This window comes from Ambystoma mexicanum, chromosome 5q (genome assembly GCF_040938575.1).
Source record: "Ambystoma mexicanum isolate Mex_15411 chromosome 5q, UKY_AmexF1_1, whole genome shotgun sequence".
NCBI lineage: Eukaryota > Metazoa > Chordata > Amphibia > Caudata > Ambystomatidae > Ambystoma > Ambystoma mexicanum.
The window spans coordinates 47232418-47258866 of record NC_090933.1 but is presented as its reverse complement, the minus strand read 5'-3'; the positions used below and the strand labels follow the sequence as shown (position 1 = coordinate 47258866).

Below are 26449 nucleotides of genomic sequence, written 5' to 3'. Positions count from 1 at the left end.
TAAATAAATAAATACATAAATAAATAAATAAATAAATACTGCCAATGTAATCCTTCCCCTACTGGAAAGCCTCATTGGTCGAACCACACTATATTTCTGCTCCTCTTTGAGACCCCGCTTATGTATCTTGCTAACGTAATTTGGAACAGTCTGGCCATGTGTAAGGTGACTAGAAACAAGAATATGCAGGAAAGAAAAATGGGTATGAAAAATACTAAATGCATTGCTCATGCCTTTGATGGAGAGGACTTTGTTTTGCTTCACATAAATTGATCATCAATGTCCATATATTGTACAAACATGCATCCCCACTATTAAATACATAGGGGGTCATTACGAGTTGGGTGGTATTCTAGCAGTAAATATGACAGAATACCACCCAATGGAATTACCGTTAGCACCTCTTGGTCTGCGGTATTACCGCCAGATGACAAGTGGCAGAGTAAGTCCCCATTTTTTAAAGTCCATAGGACTCAATGGGGCATTTTCGGTGGAATTGATGCATCAGTAATTCTGCAGCCGTAATTCCACTTAAAATGGGCGGAAAGTCCGCAGATTTACCTCCAGCTCATAGCTGGGTGGTGCGATAATGCAGCAGTACATGGTAATACCGCCACATTTAACCCACACCGCCCAACTCGTAATAACCCCATTACCTCTTTACCATCTTCCGCACTGAACTTGTTTTGTCTTTAGACTTTGCTGTTCCTCGCCTTGGCAGCCAACTTCTCTGGAGCCTTAAGAGGCACCATCTATCTCAGTTTAGTACAGCCAAGCACATCTCAAGCCCCTCATGTATCCAGAATAAACATTTACAATTTCATTATTTTCATCTCTCCACTGACACACTCTTTCAGTTCAAGCGCCCTTACTTTCTTCCTATCCTCCTTTCTAAACCTCTTGCATCTCTAACCCCTATTTTCCCTTCTCTCCACCAGACTATGGTCCGGCGATCCCTGCGTGGAGACACGATACAGCGTAAAATCTCAGACAGGCATAGGCGCTTTGAGACCACTACGGTGGTGATTCAGTGCAGTCCCAAGAGCTCAATCATTCATTTAATAATTGTGCCTCTCCATTGAGCACCGCACATTGCAGTACATTCTGTTCATTATTTGAACCGCCGCTACCCGCTTCCTCAGTACTGGCTAAGATAAATACACTGCTTAATTAGGCATGCGTGGGGTGAAATGAATTACTGCACAGTCCACTGCAATTACTGCAAGTATTGATTGCTGCTAAATATAGCCTGAGACTCAACGATATAATGTAAGATTCGTAATATGTCCCTGGCCCACTTTATAGATGACGTGCCTACATGCGCTAGATGTGTAGCAGAAGTAGGAGCCTTCGCACAGACACTCACGTGTCATTGGTCACTGATTCGCAATAAAAACGTATGTCGTGCCCTGACAGCAGCACATATAGTGAGAGCTCGAAGTTGGCTGGCTATGGGTGATGCAGGGCTTTGATAATGCATTGGTAGAATATTGGCCCCTCTAAAGGCAGAGTGAAATGTTTAGGTCAAAGATGGCCCGGAAGCTACAGATCATCACATCTGTAACTGTGTTTCAGTCGCTGATTCTACTTACGCATTAGGAAGCCATGCCAAGTTTTTGGACGCACCCTGTGGTAGGACTGTAAGCCCTACTCAAATCCTGCGAGAACTGCAGGCCACTCTCACTCAGTCAAAGCTGCCATTTTGTGGAATGCCCTCCCGGGCCGCCCTCCGCGCGGTGTCTGGTCACTTACAATTCAGGAAGGTTCTGAAAACCTTACTTTTTTTAGCTTTCTTCCTCTCCTGATTTTTATGATCTCAGCTTTAGCGCAAGGTTGCCTCTGGGTGTCGGTTGTGCTGTACTTCGGTACGAAAAACTATAACATAACATAACAAATCCTACTTAATGGCTCTGGTGAATAACACGCCATCAGCAGCGACGGATCTTATTGAACTATTTTGAATTTGGCTCATTATCCAAAAATTGTCCCACTCGATGGGCCAATGGAGTTGGGTGGTTATTTTGGGGGCAGCTGTCAGAGAAGTATGTAGAAATGGGGAATTGTTTGGTTTTCATCTGTAACCCGGATGCTAATGAAAGGAATGGAGAGTTATCCATTTTCTAGGTGTTCATGCACTGAGTGCAGTTAGAAGCACCCCGTTGTGATTAGTGGTGGGGTGGTGCTAGGTCTAGAAAAGACCCGGGACTACGCTGATGCCGGGACTGTTGGTACTCGGGGCATGTTAGCCTTTTGGTTGTAACCCCTGAGCTTCTATCCGTGGCTACAACCAAAAGACCCGAGCTATAGCCCCCCAGCCCTCCCCTAGCAACTCCTCTGGGTGCCATGATGACGTTATGAAGGCGGGTGCGTGCTACACATAAGCTTTTATTCTCTTGGGAATGTTCTAATGGCCTGCTTGATTGGATTATTTGCTCTGGAAATGACCTGTGATGCTGATCACTGATGACAAGTGAGTGATGTTTCCTGCCCTTCTGCAGTAATGAAAGCCTCTAAATGCTTTGCTGCATCTGCAGTTCAGAAGATGTACGAGGGATCTATCCGTCTTTATTCCAATGTTCTGGTCTAATTTATCCAATGAATAATGCATTTAGGCCGAGTGCAAATTGCTTTTGATTTTTAACTGATGCCTGTAATTTTTTTATGCCTGATCCAAACTCAGAGCATGGTTCGACCCAGAGGGGCCTCAGTGGCATCTTTCACTGCGATTTGCACTGGAGCAAATGAAGAGAGATGTCCGTGAGAATCTCAGACTTGCACCTGCTGCCTCTTGTCTCATTCACAAATCAAAAAACCAGAGCAATTCTGGAGAGGATTGAGATGCTCAGGTGCACACGTGATTCGCCAAGATTTGCTTAAGGGCATCTCAAAGATGCTCTGGCAGTTTACAGAGCTGTTCCCCTTTAAGAATTTGGAATCCGGCAGGCCTGATCGGGTGGTAACGACCTAGGAGCCCAAGTTACAGGCCTGAGTGCAGTGAGATGTTACCACTCGGTTAGGCGGGCCAGATAGGGTGTTATTGCCGGCTTTCCAATCTGTACATCCATTGTGCTAACAACAATGAATGAACCGGGCACGCTCATTGCATCCTGTTCAGTCATACAAACTGCTTACCTAAGATGGGCACCATGGAGCTGGAAGACAGGTCTCCCTGCGGAGGCCCTCTTCCAGTTCCATGGCAGCTGCGAGGCTGAAGCGATGGCGGCTGTTGCGCCACTGCCAAAAGAAGAAGGTAAGTCGGGTAGTGGTTGGCAGGGAAGGGAATGGTGACCAGAGGAAATGGGAAGTTGGGGTGAAGATGGCAGGGTGGGAGATTAGTCTTCAGGTTGCTCGGAATGCAGGCTTGGATCGTGGGATTCAGCCTGTGATCGGAGCAACCTGATTGGTTGGTTGGCTCCCCGCCCCCGGTGCTAATCTGTTATAATGAAGAAAGTGCAAAGCTGAAATGATCACACAACGCTGCGTGCTCTACTCCAGGCAAAATATTAAGTCATCTTTAACGATGGAGTAGTTTTCTGAGCTGGGCATGACAGCGGAAAAAGTGATTGTATATATAATTTATGTAATTGAGCTAACAGTGAAATCGCCTTCACAAGGTAATTACATTTTTACAAAGTATGTTTGTGTATATACGGCGTCTGTAGCGTACAGCCAGGGCTTTGTTCTTTACATTGTGTTCCTTGTAGTTATGTTTTTTCAATGTAGTTCTACCCTAAAAGTCCCAGAATGCAATGTAAAAAAAGCAGGACTGGGTCAAAACCTAGTGCTGGACATGGGAGAATGTAAAAGCTCGGATTTCTTCATTTCAGTGTGAAACATTACACAGCTGGATTTTTTTTTAGCTTATGGCAATCCTTCTTTTTTCTAATTTAACACTTTGCCTGATTTCGCTACAAGCACTTTGTGTCGGAATTCTGTAATACTCCAATCGCCCTTGTGGGTGTGTTTTACCATTTGCAGGCTTTCATGGCCTTCTTTTACTGATTGTCTCTGCAGTACCTTGCTGACCAATATCTGTTCTTGACTCACCTTTCAAGCTGATCTTCTCTGGGTTCTTTTGGCTCTGGGTCTGTCTCTGGTATTCGGACTTGAAGAGATAGGGTATGTCCGTATGGGTGGCCAGCCTGAAGACTGAATACAATCAGGCACCGGGTGGATCCATCCCAGGAGACAGCCCTGTGTGGATGGGGGAAACTCTCTGGGGAAGAAAACCCCCAACAAACCGTTGTAGTCCAGGAGCTGAGCTGGTAGTACAAGGTGCAGGTAAGGAGACAGAAATGCTTCCAGGAAGAATCCAACAGTGTCCACACAAAGGAAGGTACAGAAGAACCAAGACAAGCGAGCAAGAAGGGAAGGAGAGGGAACAAAAGCAAGGAGGGATGCAAGTGGAAATGAATGGGAAAACAACTTACCTACAAGTTAAAAGCGTTGTGATGCACTGTCCCAACAAGGCTGAAGAGGTTTCCATGTGTTACGTAGAGCGTGCCTGATGACGTAGCCGGTTTAGAACATTAGACCGCTTCCCAATGTTACATTTCCTGAACACCTACTGGGTCTCTAGAGGCCCTCAATATCACAGAAATATGACAGCATGCCCCCTTCCTTAGGTTATAGGAACCAGCCCTGCCACGATGAAGATGAAGGAACAAGCAAACCAATACTGGGGGTTAGTCATGGCAGGCAAATTCCCAAGTCCGGTCAAACGGTGGGTACCCCTACCAATCTACCAGGTACTTTAACTTTCTCCAAGAGTATCTGGAATCGCAGATAGCAGACACTTTGAACTCTGGTTGTTCTCCTTGCAGAGAAGGAGGAGGCCATCCATGTCCCTTTTCACAAAAACGATCCAGTAGGTACCCACGAAGAAGTGAAGAGTGGAATACTGAGTATGCCAGGAGATGGGTAGCTGGAGGCAGAAATCCACTGTGTTGACCTTATGAATGATCTTAAAATAGCCAAAGTAGCAGGGTGCCAGTTTGATACTGGTGGTGTTAAGATGCCAGCCACACCTTATCCACTTCCTGAAATGTTGTAGCCTATGACCTGCATCTATTTGCATACTTTTTCATGGTGTTCTGGGCAGCCAGAAGATACTGGAGACTTTCTTAAGTCCTTCTTGTATCTCAGCACCCACCATGTCCACGGTAGGTACCGGTGTTGAGAGAAATCCAGAAATAAGCACGGGTGGAATCCACATGAGGTGAAGAATGGCAATGTTTTACAGGCAGCATGTGGTGCATTGTCATATGCAAATTCTGCAATGGGTAAAAGCTGGACCCAAGTATCAGCTGCCACGGTGGCAAAACATTGCATATATTGCTCCAAAACCTGATTTAACCTTTCCATGGCTCCGTTACTCTGTGGATGGTAGCCCAAGGGAATGTTCCTTTCAATCTGGAGAACATTACAGAGGTGTTTCCATAAATTAGACACATACTGGGGGTCCATGGGCAGAGACAATGGATGTTGGCCAACCATGAAGATGAAAAATACCTTATTAAAACAGTGTAGCCATTTCTGTGGCTGAGGAATCCTGGCCAGGGCATACAAGTGTGGCATTTAGTAAACGGGTCAACAGTAACCATGATAGAAGTTAATCCATGGGAGGGCGGTAATTCAACAATGAAATCTGTAGATATAGCATCCCACGGTCTTGCTGGTATTGGAAGGGTTTAGGGTGTTTCCCATACTAGTTTGTGTGGAATACTTATTCTAAGCACATGTGGGACGGATTTTGAAATCTTTGGAAACATCCAATTGTCATTTTGGCTACCAGAAGTATCTGGAAAACATATTACAAGTTGTCTTCATCCTCTGTGGCCAACCACAGGATAATCATGGCAGAAACATGATACATGTTCTCGTAGGGTGTTTGTGGGTACAACCAGTCTGTTCCCCCTAAAGCATATCTTTGGTGGTTTTGCAAGTCCATCAGAACTTCAGAGGAGGTATTGTTACAGGTACGGACATTGTTAGTGACTTCCAGTACTTATTGAAAAAAATGGTTGAATGGAGAATAGGAATATCCATCCAGCCAATAGGAGTTCTCAGGGTTACGGAGTGACCTCTGGATCTTGGTCATGTCTAGACAGGGCATCAGCAATGAGATTCTTGTAGCAAGGCATGTATGTAAGTTGTATTGGGCAAAGGAGTATACTCATCTGGCCTGTTTACTGTTTGTACGTACACGTTTCTGTAGGGTTACAAGATTTGTTGGTCAGTGCAAAATGCGACCAGGTACAGGGTTCCAGTCAATAGACATCTCCATTCCTGGCAAGCTGATTTCAAGGCCAATAGTTTTTTTTTCTCCAATACAGAGTACCTCCTCGCACTACAGTTCAGAGATTGTGACTTAAAAGCTACAGGGTGTTCCAAGGTATAGTCTTGCGATTGTGGCAATATCCAAAGCATCTGCTTCCAACATGAAGGGTTTGATTGTGCCGGGTTGACACCCCAACAAGCTTTTGTACTCCAGGAGCTGAGCTGGTGGTACAAGGTGCAAGTAAGGAGACGGAAATGTATCCAGAAAGAATACATCTGTGTCCAGACAAAGGAATGTACAGAATAGCCAAGACGAGCAAGTAAGAAGAGAAGGAGAGGGAACACAAGCAAGAAGAGAGGCAAGCGAAAAGGAATGGAAAAATGGCATAGCTGCAAGTTAGAAGCATTGCAACGTGAACAGCCAGGTACCAACAAGGCTGAAGAGGCTTCTGGGTGTTACGTGGAGCATGGGTGATGAAGTAGATGGTCTGAAACACGAAACCGCTACCCAATGTTATGTTTCCTGAACGCATAACGAGTCCTTTGAGGTCCTCGGTATCACAGAAACAGGACACTCTGGATGGCTGCTTGGCTTTTTGGGTTTGTTCAGGCACATGTTGTTCAGGATGAGACTATTTCAAAATGTATTTATCAAAACGTCCTATTACCATCATACAGGTGTTTTATTTGTCACTTCAATGCGTGCCCACTTAGAGGCTCAAAAGTGGAAGGTTTGGGCACATTTAAGCATCAGCACTTTTAGCTGGTCAGTCCATACACTGTGAACGATTTAGGACTTTTGAATCCAGGTTGCACAAGTCATAGGTCACAGAGTGGAATTTGTATGGACTCTACAGATGTTCCAACTGGTGGGGGGCAGGTCCTTCCCTGGCGGGAGGGAGAGGAGGGTGGTACTGAAGCTGTATCGAGTGGACTACATCAACCTGATAAGTACGGTTTTGATATGATATGATAGGTTATTTATAACGTGTCTAATACCCAGAGGTTTCTAAGCACGGACATCGGACCTGTGTTGCTCCGTGTCATCTTGCTTCCAAGGTGAGCACCTTGCTGCTGAGCTATCCTCCTGAGCCCAGGCTTTTTAATACACCCTTGGTCTCTTGGTTCATGCCTGAGAGACTGGTGTAGGTTGTTTCAGAGCTTGTCATCATGGTACGTCAGTGCTTTCCTCCATGTGTCTTTCGTCAGGCTGTTTGGTGATGAACTATGGCAACATTTACTGTCTTTATCTAAACGTTCCTTAAATTTGTTGGAGAAGATGAATGCCATTGGCTGACAATTGTTCCTTGTTTTGTCAGTGACACCATCTTCATAAATCCCCAACTTGGCGTGTTCCCCTATGGACTAACCATGTCCATGTCCTCTTATGAATTTATAACCTAAAAAGTGATGGGTGGAAAATTATGAATTAATCTCAACCACTGGAAATCTTCTTGGCAAACTTCCACAGCACCTTTTTTGCTGATCTGTGCCATTGCAAAAGGGGTGTAGCCATATGCAAATAAGCAATGTATTGTCACCAATAACAGAAGTAACAATTTAAGCACAATCAGGATATCTCGATATAGTGTCCACATGCATATTCTAATTACAGGAGGTATGTTCTTCTTCACTGCTTCTATCCCATTTCTATTACTTTTACTTCTACCGAACATTTAAAAGGAATACCTGCAACATAACTGCATCAAAAATGTTCACTATGTGTTGTTGTGTTTTCTTTCACAATTATTGATCGATCCATAGATTTTATTTTTACTGTCATTAAAGTCAAGGCAGTGGTGGAAATCGTTCACTAAAAAATAAGGCATGCAAAGACAAAACAAGTCATGTACCTCTGACTCCAAAACTGCCATCTCTGAAAGGTCTTTCCACCTCCAAAAGGGGATTCACCTGGGCTGGGAGCAACACACAGCTCACCTAAACCCCACCAGAAGCACTCTTTCCATCTGCCTGAGGCTGTCTGCAGACGTCAAGGGACCTACAAGAAGCATCCAGGATCAATCAAATGACTGCCCACATGACCTCTAACAAAGTTGCTTCCAGGTTAATTTGGGTATTTAAGCACTGTCCCCTGGGCATCCAGAGCAGAGTGAAGACAGAGATAAGGGTTGCTGCTATATCCTTATCTATTTCATTCTGTGTTCCCTGTTAGCCCCTGTTTGACACAGGTTGCCACACAAATGCCTCACATACAGCACACAAATAACATCAAAATCAGACTCCAACACAACACTGTATTAAAACAACAAATTGCATACACCTGCATTCTTCACAACTGCCATTCTACACCTGCTCACACACATGAAATTAAGGAACTCATTAGCACACAATCCCCAGAAATACTCTTCCTTACAGAAACATGGCTCAAACCCCACCACATACCATTTGCCCCTGACATGATTCCTGTGCACCACAGAGACTACCTACACAAACAAGGTGGTGGCATTTTTATCCTATATGAAGACACACTCATACTTAGTAATTCCACACACCACCTATGCACATCCTTTAAAGCGCTCCCCCTCACTTACTGCCCTCCATCACACCCACAATGCAACTTTCTCCACCTCAACCTCATTGATCGCCCACCTACACACAATCCAAACTTCCATACCGACTGGATTTTCACTGCTAACAACCACATCTCCCCCTGAAACAACATCTACCTTGGCGACTTCAACACCAGTAGTTCCCTTCCAGACACCAATCCCATATTCAAGTCTATCCTAACTCCACTCACCCCTTATGACTTCACACAACTCATCACCTATCCCATACATGTTGCTGGCAATACACAGGATCTTTTGATTGCAAACAAAAATCATGCCTCGGTGCAAAATCGGATCTGGGTCTTGTGGTCTGACCACTTTGCTATCCCCTTCATGTTCAAACTACCACACAAAATCCATAACTCTCTCATCACCATCTAGACAAACCAAACACATTATAGATATTGCCTTATCACCACTCATATCACTCTCCCTCCCCGACATGCACACCCCTCTGTGCTACTTCACCAATACAACACCATCATAAATCATCACACAGGCACTAGGCAAAATTGCACCCCTCAAATTACAAAAAAAAACAGAACCACCATAAACCATGGTTCTCTCCTCTCTCAAGCAGGAAGCCAGACACCTAGAAAGACCCTGGCAATGGAACCCACGACACTCGACCAGGGAACCCCTCAGACAATGCTGCAACAAATATAAAACAGTCATATACGCAATGCCAAAGCCACCCATTACTTCCAAGATCTCCAATCTGCCACCATTCGTACCCAGAAACTATTCAACATTGTCAAGTCCCTCATTAAACCACATCATACCTTCTGCACCCCCAGTCACTGTAGTATGTAACTTCCTCATGAACTACTTCAACTCCAAAATACACATCAGTATAGCTCTCCCCTCAGCTCCTCCACTCACACCACCCACTCTCAAACATCCCACCACATAGGACACATTCCACCCCATCGACAATGACACCCCTATCACCTTCACTGCCAAAACAAAACCTGCACACTTTCTGGATGATGCATGCCCACCTCAACCTACATCCAATTGCATCACTGCCCTAGCTCCCCACTAGCTCAACATCATCAACTCCTGTCTCTCACACAATACTATCCCCACTCCCCTCAAAATGGAACAAATCTTACCCCTCCTCAAAAACCGTCTCTTAACCCCATGCTCCCTGAAAACGACTGCCTCATTACTATCCTACCATACTTCACCAGAATAATGGAACGCTTTGTAACTTCTCAACTGATACAACACATTACCACAAACAACCTACTCAACCCGTTCCAATCTGGCTTTTGACCTGGACAAAGCACTGACACTGCTACTTTTCACATCCTCGATTAACTCCACAGCTCACAAAGGACAACCAGCACTACTCATACTCCCTGACCTCTCTGCCCACTTTAACACCATCAACCACACTGTTGTACTAGACATCCTAGCTCACATGATGGATCTCTGGGGCACTGTACTCAACTGGTTCAGCACCTTTCTCACTGACAGGACACAGTTTATTTCCATGCTCCCTTATCGATCAGACCCCGCCCGTTTCATTATTTGAACCATATAAGGTGCTCCAAGACCCTCTACAATGGGCCAGCGCAAAACAAAAAAAACAAAAATAAATAAATAACAGTACCATTCTCTAGCTAAATGGTGAGCTAGCCAAAAGCGCAAGATTAGCTCTCTTTATTGTGCCACCAGTCGCTGAACAATCAGCCTTTGTGTGTGTCATAAATGCTATTAGGTGACACAAAAGGCGAAGATGTTCACAGGTGAGAGGAGGCTCCTCCAGTCTTTTGACAGCTGGTGTCACAAGAAGTTGACATGTTTCCCTTTGCGCAGGGCAGCACAAATAATCTTTGAGTTGAAATGTTTTTGTGAGTTATTAAACCTTTCAATGGCAATTAACTTTTGTAATCGTTTATTGAAAATTGACCAATGGTTTTATTAATTCTATAATGATTTTCTATGTTAGAATTTTAGAGCTGCGTGGGGATCATTTTAAATGTCATGGAATTTGTACTCAGTGGACCGCAACCACTCACACTTGCATGACCAAGGTCCTTTCTGTGCCCTTTTGGTTGTTTTTGATAAAGGCCTTAATTTAGGCATGGAAAATCGGGCACCCCTTGGTTTCGGTCAGTGATAGAAGTGTACCAGAAAAGTAGTGGAATTGTGACTCTGGTGGGGGACATAGTAGGAAGGAAAGGAGCAACGTGCAACACATTTTTCTAAGGTTCCAGCCATGCTGGTTGACAGCCAATTGAGTCGAAACAGATCTAATTTTAACTGGAGCTGATATCCGGTGGTAAAGTGGAGCAGTGTGCTTTGAGTTCACAAAGCACTGTTCCGGAATGGTGAAAATAGTTGCAAAAAGTAGTGGAGCTGTTAACAGTAAAAAAAGAAAGTTGGGGGACACTGCTCCCAACCGTTCCCGCTCACTGGTTTCGGTGCCTTCAGCCAACCCCTGTGTACGTCCTTGGTGGGCGGCATTAGCGTCCATACCTATGGATTCTGCATGTTTTTCCCAGTTCACTAAACAAGCAGATTCCATTCGTTGCCTGTGTATTTGCAGGACAGAGCTGCATCCTTCGGTTCCGTCGCCCAGCTCCATGCAGCAACTCTATGAATACGGCGCAGATTCTAATTTACTAGCAAGACTTGCTCTCAGCCAATGCTTCTCCAATTGACCCCCAAAGTGGTTTCTGGGATGGAAGGTTGCGTATTAACTTTGAGATGTATTTATCATGATGCACGGGCGTTCTTTTCCCTTTATAACATTGTTTTGTTTCCATTCGTGTTTATGCTATAGGGATTTGTGCTTGCTGGTTTTTTAACATTCTACTTCTTACTCTCTTTTTTTTTTTTCAAAGATGGAGAGCTTTCCATTACAAGCGAGGAAGGATCCATGGAAAATGGCCAAGCTCTTGGCTCTGGTCAGTCATCGCTACCAAACAAATCCGAACACGAGACCGCCTCAGGGGAGCACTGTGCCTACGACATGCACGCCAATTCAGAATCCATGGAGGGTGCAGGTAGCTTTCATTTTCAGAACCAGGATATTAAGCAGGGGCGGAATGCAGAGCGCAATAAGATACTCCACCATAGTCAGGACACGTTGGTAAGATGTTGTCGCGCACCGGCAGGCCACCTTTGCAATCTCTCTACAGCCAATCTACAAAGACAGCCTGTCTCGGCTTATAGTCATTAAGTCAAAATGTCTAAAAAAGAAATCGAAAAAAAAAATGTTGAATTTCTTTTTTTGGTTGCTTTTTGTACGAAATGAGGGGTCCCCCCCCCAATCCTCCTTTTTTGTAATTTCTTTTTGTTTTACCCCCTTTTTTTTACCCCCGGAACCCAAAAAAAAACATATAAATAAAAAAATAAAAAAATCGACATTTTTTTTTCCGACATTATCTTTTAGACATTTTTGTAATTCGACATTATTGTTTCGACATTATGACTGCACACCGCCTGTCTCTACTCACTGCTGCTCAGGGCTATACAGATGTTTCGGAAACATGTCATATGTAGACTAAGGCACATGCCATGGCATTCACATCCTGTAAGTAGAAGTATCTACCCACTGATTAGAAGGTTAGGGCGAGTTTTCAAACTCTTGTGCCCGTTAATACTTTTCATATATTTAATGGCGTCCCCTTTGCTGACCTTATTTAACCCTTTCAGTTAGAGGGTTAGTGTGGTCATGCTATTAGTTAAGTAGAGGCAGAGTTTCAAGAAGGGCCCTTTGAATATGCCATGCATTTTGTCATTTATGAACAATTTGGAGGATTGCAGCGCTTTACAAACAAATAAATAAATAAAGTTTAATATTTGGTTGATCGCCAGGCCCAGCTTTAGGGAGATCCCAGATCCAAAGCGTGTTGTGGACCCTCAAACATTTGCAGAACTGAAACCGATGCCGCAGATCCAGAAGATGCATTTTTCTCACAATGGGCCTTATTTGCTTTTGAAAGGTTGTGATTAGGGATGGTGAGTGAATTGGTGCAAAACTCAAACCACTTACATTTTGACTGCTGCTAGTGCTACATACGTTTCACACTTTTTTGCAGGTTCCGCTGGACAAATGTGATGTTCCCTGAGGTAAAAAGTGAGGGCCCTGTGAGGGAAGGCACCCTATTCCCATCACCCAAAGAACTCTATACCACGCCCCACTGCTCAATTAGTATCTGGCAGGTGCGCGCATCAGGGTACGGTAAACATGTCATTTTATTTCCAGTGCTCTTGTGCTGGAAGCAGAGAAAAGGTTGAAATCGCTCTGCGGGTGGGAGTGGTGTGAGAGAGCGTGGTTCATTGTGCAGGTGGAGGGGATGATTTGCACCCACAAAGTGACCCTTGACATTTTGCAGACACCTGACCAATTGGATTAAATATAAATATTTCGGGTTACTTTTGGGGGAGTTGGCTTACTCCTTGTTAGCATCATCAATTCAGTTTCTTTGGCCACACTCGGCTCCTTCTGAGAGGGCGTGGGAGCCTGCTGCGTGTAATCTAATCTCGTGAATGAAGTACATTATTGGTGTGGTTTAACTGGGTTTGGCCAGTGGTCAGGAGAAATCTAACAGTAATAGAAAGGGTACAGAAGTAATTGCACAGAACATCTCCTCCCAGCAAACATCTTGCCTTTATCTTCTGCAGCGTTTCTCACAAAAGGAAAACTTGAGCCATGTACGGAAATCCTGAGCTCCAAGGATGGGATTTTCCAATAGTCTAGCAGTATACAGTATTATTTCAAAAAACGATTCCGCTGGTATAAGATAAAGCAAACGCATGTGAGGAGTAGTGCTAGAAAGGGACATGCAGGGTAAGATCCATAAAGCAAGGTACCAGGAAATTATCTCTTTTCAACTGTTTATAGCAAATTGATACTCTCTCTAGCTCCCAAGTGCATCTCTATTTCCGTCTACAGTGACTTAGTGGGTACACATATTGTATAGTTTCTGGGCAGGTTGCATTAGTTCACATTCTTGCTGTGGTCTGACACTGTCTATAGATCTGATTCTCTTTCAGTTGATGACAATGTTAAAAGCTACATGAGGGCCGGAAGTGGCAGAAAAAAAGGGTACTTAATGATGTTTGTTTGTTTATTATTTATAACACGCGCCAGACCCGAGGGTATCAGGGCGCAGAGGAAACAAGAAGGCTTTCAGCTTAGTTACAAGGTGACATAATGTACAAATCAGGATATACAGGCATAGTATACAGAATATACAGGTTAAGGTAGATTCACACAGTACATGATAAAAGAAAATGGTTACAGCTCATCCCGGCGTGAAGACTTGCAAACCATGGCGGTCACTGCATCATGTTTACAATGTGGTCATTTTCAAATATGCAATGGACGGGGTACTCTGTAAATAAATATGTCGGGCAGGGTATAGTGCTACCCATTAAATGTAAGACTGGCTAATCGAGTATCAGGCGATATGGAAGACTTACGAGCTGTAAATAAGGTAAGACTTCGTATTATGATCCTCTGTGTTAAATTTAGTCAATTCTTAGAGAGCCTTTGGAGCTGATTATAACATTAACACACTGAGGTCATACATATGAGCCATTTTCAAAGCTTTTCTAGCAAGTATTGGTGACAGCCAGACTCCAAGGGGGATTACGTGGCAGCCCTGAGTTTATAATCAAAAAAGATATCTTGATCTCAAACTCACAGTTTTTGTAGATTTTGCGATGAGGGGGCCAGATTATCTTAATCCTCCACTTCGCAGGATCACAAACCGTGGGCAGACTGCAGAGAATGCAGGATCCACTCCCTCGGCACTCCTCTGGCCTAGTGCTTGCAGCTTATCCCAATGTAACACCATAAAATGTGATTACATTTCAAAATGCATTGCTGCTTCAAGCAATCAGTTTACATAAGTCTTTGGTTCTCAAACATTTGTATCTTTACATTGTCTTGTTTGCAGGAGCACGATTTGTAGAACCTTTCCAACGCAGCCTGGGTGTATGGTCTGTAAACAATCAGTATGGTCTGTAAACAATCAGCATGGTCTGTAAACAATCAAACAAGCATTCCAAGAGACTTTATTAGTGTTTAAGACACTTTGAATACTAATACCACACCTGCTCCCCTCATTGCATTAAAGTTTATGATTACGTCAAACTAAGTGCCCATCTTAATTGTATCAATGCTAGTAGATATTATATAAAGCCATTTGACTCCTTTTCCTGAAGCGCATACAAATATAAGGGTAGAAAGAATAAAAATACTGACTAGGCTATTTATCAACGTAGCTACAGTCCCTCCCAGCTTCACAGATCGAATGCACTTGATACTGAAACAGATAGTAAAAATCATATCTAAATGACATAAGGTCGTTATGTGGGGCTTCACGCCGGATTCCTCACGCTTCTAAACACTACTAGAATAGCTGTTCGTTTATTGAGCTCAGGGGGAGGAAGGGCTGTGTCGCCCCTGGCAGGATTCGAACTTGCAATCTGCGAACGCGCCTGATGAGAGAGAGACCGCGGTTAACAAGTAAGCTATCCTTTCAAAGAGCGGGAAACGCTATACAATTCAGATAAGTAGAAAGACCAACTTGCCTTTAGGCTGCCATGGCAACGTCGAACGCATTTTGGTCCCACACTGTCTCCTGTTTAAGGCGCAGATGACCTCATGGGTGTTCCTGAATGCCAAGAATATCTGTTTCTGCCATTTTATGTGTGTGATATTGGGCCGACCTTCGGTATGTTGTTACAATGTTCACATGAGAAATGTGTGAACCTTTCTTTTTAAGGGTTTGTAAGAAAGCTTGTCCCAGAGTCCCGGCAATCATGGCCACATGTCGATCAACGTCAGTTTACATTAGTATGCAAACATTGGGATATTTAAAAAATAAATAATCCATTAGTCTATTCTGTAATGTAGGATTGACTTTAATATAACAATTGTAACTGGACCTGATGCCAAATAATACTTCTATACAAAAAACAATTGGTTTCCATTCTCCCACAACTCCTTCGGTTCAAGCAATGTCTTACAAATAACTTGTATTACACCTTCTTGCGTTACAGTGAGTGACTACACATCACATCCTCTTATGAGTAATTGTTCCACCATTTCCTCATCAACGTGTGCACAACTCTCATCATTCTCGATTATCTTTCGAATACATAAATACGGGACACGTGGAAGGCAGATGGCAAGGATGTGCGGGTGGCACCCGCGTGACTGAGGAATGCTATTCCTACCGGCTGCTTACCTGAACATGTAGAAACCCATTTCTGTGCCGTAATCTGCACAGCTGTGTCCCATAAAGTCTAGGTTTATTCTACCACCTGCAATTGTGACTGAGAGTATTAGATGTGCTCGATTAATATAGCCTGCAAAATATTGGTACTCCTTTGCTGTCCCACTACAGTCCAAGTCAGTATAGTCTGTGTTCTGATACAAGAACAATAGTTTAGCCTACCACTTATGTGCAAACTCGGCTCATGATAAGATTGGGATAGCTGAGGGTCAGATTAGAGCCTGTATTAGTCCATCTTAATTGATGGTAGGATTAATTCTGGAAATGAAGGTAATTTTAGGTTAATGTAACTCCAATGAACAAATACAATTCATGAAGAAAACAAGAGGAAGGATCATTGAGCACAAAGATTTTAGGTGAAACACATTGATTAATTGAAGCAAAGAATCATTTATGATGTTTGAAAACCTACGGAGTTACTTTGGCGAGAAATTGTTAACATGATCTCGGAAGAGGACAGACTTTAATGAGCAATCAGTCTGCCCAGCTGTGTCTAGGACCGAGGACTGGCTTGGTTTCTTTCATTCCAAGACTTCTTGCTTTGGTAATCTTAGCATCTCTACTAACTGCTGGGATTCCATCTTGACCAGTAGTACATCTCCTAAAGAAAAGTGTGGCAATCCTGTCACAGTCTGTCGCATTCATGTACTTGTTCCGTTGTTATGCGTTCCTTTGTATTCCTCGTGGTGACTGATGCCCCAGTTGCTTTCATTCCCTATCCTTTATAGTTCATATGAGACTGTCATGTGTCGTTGAATGTCATCTCGTCAAAGTTCTCCCAGAAGGAGCTGCTCCATGTTATCTAAGCTGGGTGGATGTCTATGCTCTGCTGTCAATACAATATCGTTACATTAGCCTCTTAAAGTGCATACATCAATTTGGCAATGGGCTTATGTACCACAACATCCCTCATGCAAGCCGCTCAGGCAGATTTGCAAGAGAGCCGCAGCCACATTCCTATACATTCTGCAACCTGAGTTGGAAGAGGATTGCAAACATCAACCTGCAATCCCTACTGGTGGGAACAACAGAGAGCAGCAGCCAAAGCCCTTCAAGCCACCTAAGCCAGGGTGGCAGCAGTTTTGGAAGAGCAAGAAACTCACTCTGAGGACATTGAATATTTGGAAGAATTCTGCACTACTAAGACAGAAGGGGTCCTAATGATCAGAGAACCAGTTCAACAGAACAAATTCATGACCCGGCAGTGTACCATCCGTTCAATACGCGTAGAGGGGGTGCAACTTGGGGTCATAGCGATTCTTTCTGTCTCAACACAATGATTCCAAATTAAATGATTTGGGAGAAACTTGCAGGAGTAGCACCTGCGTTACAACCCACCTCCTTGGGTCCTGGGGCACATGACGGGTACCACATTGAAATAATTAGAACATTTAGTTCACAATGGAATACAAGGACCCTGTTATTCAAGGGATGATTACTGTAGCATGGAAAGGACCCCTGGAGGCACCAGGCTGCATTTGAATGACCTTAAGCCCTTAAGCCCTGGTACCTCTCGAACAAGATATGCTGATATGCTGATATGCTGCCAGAGATGGCAACAGACATCATCACCAAATACCCAGTAGGGTACAATGATAGAGCAGGAAAATTGGAGGACTACAAACATGAAACAAGGCTCAAACAAGCTGAGACACCCGTCACACACTCTCTCAGAAATGTTCCACTAAGACTGCAGGAGAACCGTAAAAAGCTACTGAGTGACACCCTGGAAAGTTAAATAATAGAAGAGACAGACTCTTCAGAATGTATCGGCCAGGTGTTACTTTCCGCAAACTAAGACAATTCCATAATGCTTTGTGTGTGCTTGGGGAGGGAGGGGTAAAATGCCAACATTACTGTGGACTGCCACCCTCTTCCGAATATATAGGACAACTTTTAAACAACCTTGGACCAGCTAGCCTCTTTTCCACATGCGACCTTAGGAGCGCGTATCACCAAGGTGAATTGCTGGAATCCTGTAGGCAAAACACTGCCTTCATCATGCCCTTTAACATGTACCGATACATCAGAATGCCATTTGGCCTAGCCTTACAGACATCTATGTTTTAACATCTGATGGCCAAAATCTTTAAGGACATGTTCTTCCAGGTTGATTTTGATATACCCTGAGACCACCCTGAGACCATCGCTGAACACATGACACTGATGCTTGTTACGGTGGGTACTTCAGAGACCACAGGCTCGCATTAACGGCTAAAAAGGTAAATTGGATATGGAACAGGTAGACTATCTATGTCACACCCTGGTACGGGGAGGGAGTTAAACCAAAGGAGACCCTGTTCAAATCCATATTAGAAACCCCTGCCCACACAAAGAAAAATGAAATATTGTCCTTCCTGTGAGTGTATGAATATTACTCTAAGGCCATTAAGGGTTTCTCGTACAAAGAAAGGGTTGACCTTCTTGTGTGGCTTCTGAATAACAAGGGGCATTCCTTTAAGCAAGGGCTTGCATAGCTAGCTCACCAGTACTCAAACACTTTGACACATCCATGTCCTCCACACTCACAGTAGACACGAGTCGCAAAGGTCTAGAAGCTTTCTACACCCAGACACTAAAAGGTACGTTTGTGACCGTAGCCTTCGCTTCCTATTCCTTGACAGAGACAGAAGAGTACTACTCCATAATTGAGTGAGAGACAACGACATCTGCTTGGCCTCCAAGAAATTCCGTCCGTTTTTATGGGGGTCAGAATTCACATTGAAAACCGATCACAAACCCTTGGTTCAAGTCTTGAATATAGGAGGAGCCACTTAGGTTTCTTGCCGCTTAGCCTGGATAGCCTTATGGCTGAAAGGATTCGGATACACCATTGAACACAAGGACTGGTGCAACCAACGTGATAACTGACTTCCTGGCTGGACTACCTCTCCACAGGCAAATGGGGGACACAATGATACTGGATTTCTAGCATGTGACTCATGGGATGAAAACTGGCATGGAAATGCCATTTCAAAGCAAAAGTTGTTTGTACAAGAGAACAAAGATCCTGCTCTCATTAGCTCAAAGGTATGATTCACCAAGGAAAAGCCAAACCACAATACTCCTGACAATGTGTTGAAGCCTTTTGCTCATTTAGCAAAGGAACACAGTCTTGAAGCTGGGATGATATTGAGAGCTGAACCATGTATTACCCCTCATGCCCTAAGATCCAAATTTATTTGAAACACACTTACTGGATATCCAGAAATCCAAGGTCAGAGTGCCCCACTGATGGCCGGCAATGGATAGAGGCATTGGATGGGCCAATTTATAAGCGAGCGCCCTAAGGATTGAGAAAATGATAAGACCCTTCACTCCTGTTCAGCCACATATCAGTCAACAGACATACCCTCTGGGCCGTGAGAAAAGTAGGCCCTTTCTGTACCCTTCAGAGGCAAATTAGATTTGAGATAGTCAACCATTTCTTACACAGGCCAGAAGTAAAGTTTCTGGAGATAATAACCGCAATAAAAGTTGTAGCATTTCTCAAGGAGCTGTTTCTAAATGAAGACGACCGCCATTATATTGCCTGATAATCCGACCCTACTACTGTCTAGAGAGGCAAGTAACTTTTTAAATTATCATGGCATCAAGCATGTCACGACAGCCCTCTATCACACTCAGGTGAATGGCTTGGTTGAAAGGTTTAAGTGTGTCCTGCAGGACACAATTCAGCTCCTTCCTGCATCTGGATTTTCTATGAAGACTGGGGTCAAAGAAATGACACAGACTTATAACACCCATAGATACCCCTTAACTGGCTTCACCCCTTTCAAGTTGATGAGAGGCAGGGATCGCCAGGACTTTAGGTGTCCCTCTTGACTCAAGACAATGTGCAATGATGCAAACACATCACTTCCTTCCCATTCATTGGCAGCCACGAACATTGGGCGACCTTTGCTTAGAAGGAAGACGTGGTATAAGGCAAGGACCCCCATTAAAGAACATATATTTAGGATTGGTGACATGGCATGCATCAGGTTACCACCCCATGTACCAAAGGTCAGTCACATTACATTGAGCCAATCCGAGTTACTACTGATGGACCATTACCACCTCTGATGCGATGGTATGGAATGTGAGGCATGTTGCCCGCAACTCCTCGAAGATCTGTCCACCTCGCCCTAAATGCATGGGCACTGTAGATAATTAAATTGCCCAAAGTGCTCGAGAGTTTGTTGTTGGCAGGTTTAAAAATAGGCACATTTCCAAGCAACGACTAGATGTGAACCATGACTCTCACCCTGAGCATGTTCTCTGGCGTATTCAAACCCCCATCCACCACAGTGTTTCTGTGGAATGTCATCCCTTTAGGTTTCCCCAGCAGTGTTGGGTGGCCTATGCTGTGCTGTTAATACATCTTCTTTATGTCGCCCTCTTGGAGGGCCTGCAGCAGCACAGTTCAGCATGTGGAATAGACTGGACGACTCCTGGCGGATTTATAGATAGCTACAGCGTCAGACCATTACTATGGTGATTACCACAGTACAAAGGCCTTATAACATAAGAAAACAGAGCATAGACAACTCCGTTGCAGAGGTGTTGCTGGTGGGGGGTTGAGGGCGCTATAGCCTCAGGTCTTTTGTTTGGAGCCCCGCATAGAAGCACAGGGTTTACAACCAAAAGACTAGCTAGCCCTGAGTCCCGACATTTCCGACATTAGCCTAGCCCTGGATTCTTTCCAGACCTGGTAACACTGCTGTTGTGGTGTTGTGTTGTAGTCAAGGAACTTCACTGGCACGGTATACCTTGAAGTGGAGCAGTTTTATGCACTGAGAGTAAGGCACCGTTATCCTCAAGCAGCAAACAGCACTACCCGTGTCTCATTATGGCAACTTCACCTAGAAGAGGCACGCACTTGTTAGTCACGTGCCTGCACATCCAAATCCTGCTGCATGTTAACCTGCACAGACTCACTATCAACATGCCAAAAACAGGAGGTCTACTTAAGTTAAGTGACAACAACAGGGCACACTATAAGCTAACAATGTGTGTATGATTAGAAAATGTGGTAACTTATGTCCATATAAATGGTTTTAATAAAGCATCAGCGTTAACAAAATATCAATAATAACGTAATGCATACGAGGTACATGTGGGGCATTCAATTTGAACAAATTTACATTGATGAAAAAAGTTTTTTTACAGACAAGTCAAATAAAGATTTACGAATCAAATAGGTCCTTTGTTTGTGTGCAAATATGTAAATAAATATATCTATATATAACACTACTTTCTTCTTCAAGGGGTCTTCGAATACTGCAATGGATCTATATGATGCAGTACTGCTCCTTGTTTGTTATACACTATGCGTTTTGGGCAATAAGCCCTTCATCAGGTGTGAGAAGTAGGGTGGCTTTCTGCAAAATAAATAAAGACTCAGTCAAGATTGCTTAAGTATGTGTAATTCAGTTTCTCAAAAAGACACAAAGACTGCTCTAATACAATTCATCCACAACCCAGGGCAATACAGTCATCTCTCACCTTTGTTGCCCACTCTCATGGGCTTCACCTTATTTGTTACATGTCCATTAACCACCGGTGTGCAACAGAACCTGGAGCGTTCCAAGTGCTGAATGGGATTATCAAATAAATTATCTCCGGCCCAAATAACCGCACAGACTCAAAGAATATGGCAAAATACAACTTTATGTACGTCAGCTATGACATCATCCTACGTGGCAAACAGTAAAAACCTATCGGGTGGAGGGATTGGGTAAGGGAACATATATATCTATAGTTCATATATGTGTCAGTATCATCATTGGCTGCCCCTAATCGGGTGGGCACGCCTTGAACAACCACTAACTACGTAAAATACAGATAATAGCATAATACCAGCAGTGGATAGACTTCTGAAACAATGTTTGTTTCGCCATTACTTAGGCCTTCAGTGCGCGAGGACGCACTGCCGCCGCCATTACAGATACCAGGGCCCCATCAGAGCCCAGATGTCAATGTGACAGAACTGACCTTTCGCTCTCATCCCAGGACCCCAAATAGGGCTTTACATCATCAAAAATAGCCTTGATAAAGACCCAAGCGTCGAAACACGTGCTGGCTGACCGCTACTGGGACCAAGAGCCCACACAATATGATGAATAAAAGCAATTATCACCAAACAACAAACGGTGTGGAAAATCCATTGTACAAAATTAACCAATAGTGAGGTATCCAGGATATTCACAGTTCCTAATACAAAAGGAGGTGTGGGCTTCACCTCAACAACCAAATCCTTTGATCTTGCATCAAAGCAAAGGACACTTTAACAAAGAACTGAGCTCAGCAAGGAAGGTTCCATACATAGGGCCCAACACAGAATCTCTCATTCAGTACAGCATGGGCCTGGGATGTTATTAGCTAAATTGACTGGAAGACATCCAGTGTTTTCTCGAGAATTGTGCAATGACGGAATATTACCAAAGAACATTAATTGGAAAACACAAAGCCACAATAATTGTACTAAAGCCCAACAAGATGAACTTTTGGCACCTTCACTAACTTTAGAACTCAATCTATTAATTATAGAGATTGTCATCTTTTACTTGCCTGATCAGATACAATTCATATGATATGAAGGATTGTTTTATATGCTTGACCCCATCAATCGTATTGTTTTCACTTGACAAATTCTTTCAATGTTTGCTTAAATGCGTTGGTTGTTTCATTGGCTCAACCTCGCCGGTGACGCAGTTTAAATTGGTTATTTGCTTCTGCCAGATGTCATTAGAGCCGATCAAGCTTTCGGATCACGCCTCCTATACAATATTCTTGTGGCACGATGAAGAACTCAGAGGGATATGGTACGAAAACAAACTTCACCCCCAATCGACATGAGTGCAGTGGCAGGGAGGGGGATGTGCAGACGCCAGTTGTGGCTGCCAGGCAGAGATGGAGCTGTCATCTCAGCACCGTATTATCCAGCCTGTTCCCTTGGTGACCAATGTTGTGAAAAACAAGGGTAACAGACAAACACATTTTAGGCGTATCTTGACGATCAGCGGCGCAAGCCAAGGTAAGCTCGTATCATGAATAAAAGGTGTAATCAGGCCCTTGCAGGCACCCACAACGAATGGTAATATGGCCGATTAAGGAAATAAAACTCAGGGACCGGTGCTAACGATCAAGAGATAACATGGCCACCACCACTGGAGCACTATACGGACGTCTAGTTCAGCCATGTTTGGCCATTTTCGTGTGCGTCCGGAAAAACTGAAAATGTTCTGGAAATGCCAACAAAACAAAACCAATGCTGGCCATGCAAATGTGGGAAAGGTTTAGCCATCCTACATGTGGTTAAATCAGTTATGCCCACTGTGGATGGCGCACAACAGCTGTGCGTGACCAGCAGCCATGACATACTACTAAGGTACAGGTGTTGGTTGTGACCTATGATTTGTAATAAAACATTGATGTATCATGTATAGGTAAGTCTTATGGGACTACAATGTAGAAATTAAAGTCTGTGTATCCCACCGGGACATACACATTACATGCATGTCTGTGTGCAGAGTGTATTGCATAGCGCTTTACCCATAAAATGCCACAAACATGATTTTACAAAATGTTGCTTTGGTACTCGACAGCTGATTTAAATGAGTTTAATCAGCTTCCATCATCAATTGTTACCTATCATTGTATAGATAGTGCTCACTTTTTTGTGCATTCAGATTGTTTATTAGGTCTCCCCATCTCACATTTCTGTGGTATCTTTACAACTCACATTTAGAATTTCTATTACAACTAATAGTCACAAGAATATGTGGTAAAAATCCCTCAAATCGGACAAACACATTTCAAGTGGTCAACAAATGGTCCACGCCTATTGGGTCCTATTTTCTACGTAAATGGCAAGCTTCTTCATTGGCCCTATATTAAGACAAAAAACACATGGCACATAAAAAAACATAGGTCTAGGATCTTCTTGTGACTGCTTGCAAGAAATCGCCCTATACCACAAAGGCGTGTTCGTGGCATACAGAACGGCTTTGGCATTTGAGCTGGCATGAGGCCTCGCCTTTGAAATCACTGAAGTTTAGAAAAAAATCTGGAAACCAGTCACTGAATATAATTGTAATCTTTTAAAAATGCAATGTTTGTAGGCTACAAAGGAGCTTAATGGGAACTTGCAAGTAACCAATGTTGAGAAACCGATAAGGATTGACATACAAATAGTTTTTACCCGGAGCATGCAGAAGAGCGTGAAGCACAGGTTGTCTGCGTTTCGATGTATTTGGTTAGCTGCTGACACAATTGGAATTTATAAATCATTCGAAAGAAATGTCAGTATTTTGTGTTACTGATTTGCTTTAATGTGTGCTTACCAACCATAATTAATTAGAGCACATTTCCGAGGACTGGTTTCATGGTTTTAGACAAAAGCAAACATGAAACACGGCTTAAGCACAATTTAAGGGCTGTTTTTTTTATGGTAGGGCTCAAAAGCTGCAGCCTGTGTCTTTGTTTGAGACTCAGCTTGCAACACCATTTTAAATGATTGGCTTATGTAGTTATTAAAGCAGACAGGACTGTTTTATGACATCTCCCATGATCCCTCTCTTCTAAAGAAGGAAACTCAGACCATGCTAGGGTGCTGCATTTACAGATTTGGGGCCAGGAAGACTTTGTTGAAGACCTAACCACCTCAAAGAACCTCTTTCCAAATGCAAAAGGGAGAATCATAGGTGACTTTCATTCGTCGCCCATTAAGGGCCTGATTCACAGCGTTTTCCAGTGGAGTTGTGCCATTATGAAACGCGTCTGTGAATTAGGCCCCAAGTGTCTAGGGAAGCTGAGGATAGCGCAGCCCAGCAACCAGACAACCAAAGGGAGCTGTTTTCTGGACTTACACTAACCCAAAAAGAATTCACCGTCGACGGACTAAGCTGCTTAACAAAAGACAGCAAAATTAACTTCAAGGGGAAATAAACCGCCACCAACAGACACTGGAGAAAGAGCAGACGATGTACCCCCAACTAATGGAAAGAAAATTCGAGAATGGGTTCCAAGATGACGGCTGCTCTATTTGAAGATTTCCTCCCGAAACACAGAACTACAAGGCATCCTTGTGACCGAGGACGATCAGATGTGTCAAGCCATTCAACTCCGGCTCTTTAAAAGTGCGGGAACCCCAGTGAAAGGGAGATCAGATGAGCATAGCTGGAGAGGTGCGGAGTAGGAATGTGGCAGCGGAGAAGGAGCTTCGGCGAGAGCTGGAGGCTGAAGGAGATTTTAGTGGCGCATGCGAAAAAGGCTGTAGAGAGGTGTCTGGAGGAAGGTAAAGAAGGGTGTTGCCATGGTGAGAAATTTCAGAAGGTTTTAGGGGGTGGTGCAGAGTAAGGAGATTGTGATAAGTCGGTGGTAAAGAGGAACAAAAGGAGTGAGGAAGACCGTAAGAAGGAGTGGAAGGAGTACAGATGAGATTGGCATTTTCAGAGAGGGGGGTGTATATTAAGGAGTTTGGAGGTGACTCCAAGGGAGAGGAGGAGGAGTGTTTTCAGGAGGTGGTTGGAGGATACATTAGTGGAGAGACAGAGGAGTGTCTCTTGGAAATCCTGGCCACTGAGACATTTTAGGAGGAGGTGAAGGAGATCGAGAGAGGGGGAAGGTCCGAGATGAAGAGGAGAGGAAAGTCGGAGAGGAGCAGACACACTTTACTTCTGAGGGATGTGATACCGGCATATAGTGGAGTATTGAGAAGGTGGAAAGGAGAAAGGGAGGAGAATTGAGGAGTAGTAGTAGATAACCCCTTAGGCATGAAACTGGTGTAAATTCATCAAGGAGGTAGAAAACAATGGGGTGTTGCGGAACGAGTTAGAAAATAAGATTGGGGGGTGCCAACGAGAAGCAGATCTAGCCTGTAGAGAAGCTCACGTGGGCAGCCTCCTGGTGTAAGATGCTGTTACACTGCCCTTTTATGCCCTTGCCAAGGCCTTGCGTGCAAATGCATGGAGGGCCCTAGACACAGGCAAGGGGATCTCCCAAGAAATGAGTTCAAAAATCTGTGGACCTGAATTGACAGACCATGGAGTCCAGAAGGAAGTGATGGAGGAGAAACAATATATCCCTGGGTGGATCCCTGGATTGAGAGGTACCAACCCCACAGACTTTAGTTTGAACTTGAACCAGTGGCTTATGTTTAAACCCAGAGGCTTTTGCTCAAAACCAGAAACTTAAGCTCCAAACCAGAGACAATTTGCTCGAACCTAGAGAATCAATTTTTTGACAAAGGAGATCCCTTTCTTGTATAGGTGGATGATAGGGGGGATCACTTGCTCTGAGTTTAAGGTAGCCCACCATTGAATTCACCTGAACTTCTTAGAGATCACCACC

At 43.8% G+C, this 26449-nt stretch overlaps 1 protein-coding gene across 6 annotated transcripts in view; it reads left to right on the top strand.

Annotated features, from left to right (window-relative positions):
- PHACTR1 (phosphatase and actin regulator 1) overlaps nucleotides 1–26449 on the top strand; it is a 1343031-nt gene that overhangs the window by 1081194 nt on the left and 235388 nt on the right. For all 6 annotated transcript variants that reach the window (XM_069620495.1, XM_069620496.1, XM_069620494.1 and 3 more), the window contains one exon: nucleotides 11705–11866. In XM_069620495.1, coding sequence (XP_069476596.1) covers nucleotides 11705–11866 — 162 coding nt within the window. The remainder of the gene's footprint in view (nucleotides 1–11704; nucleotides 11867–26449) is intronic.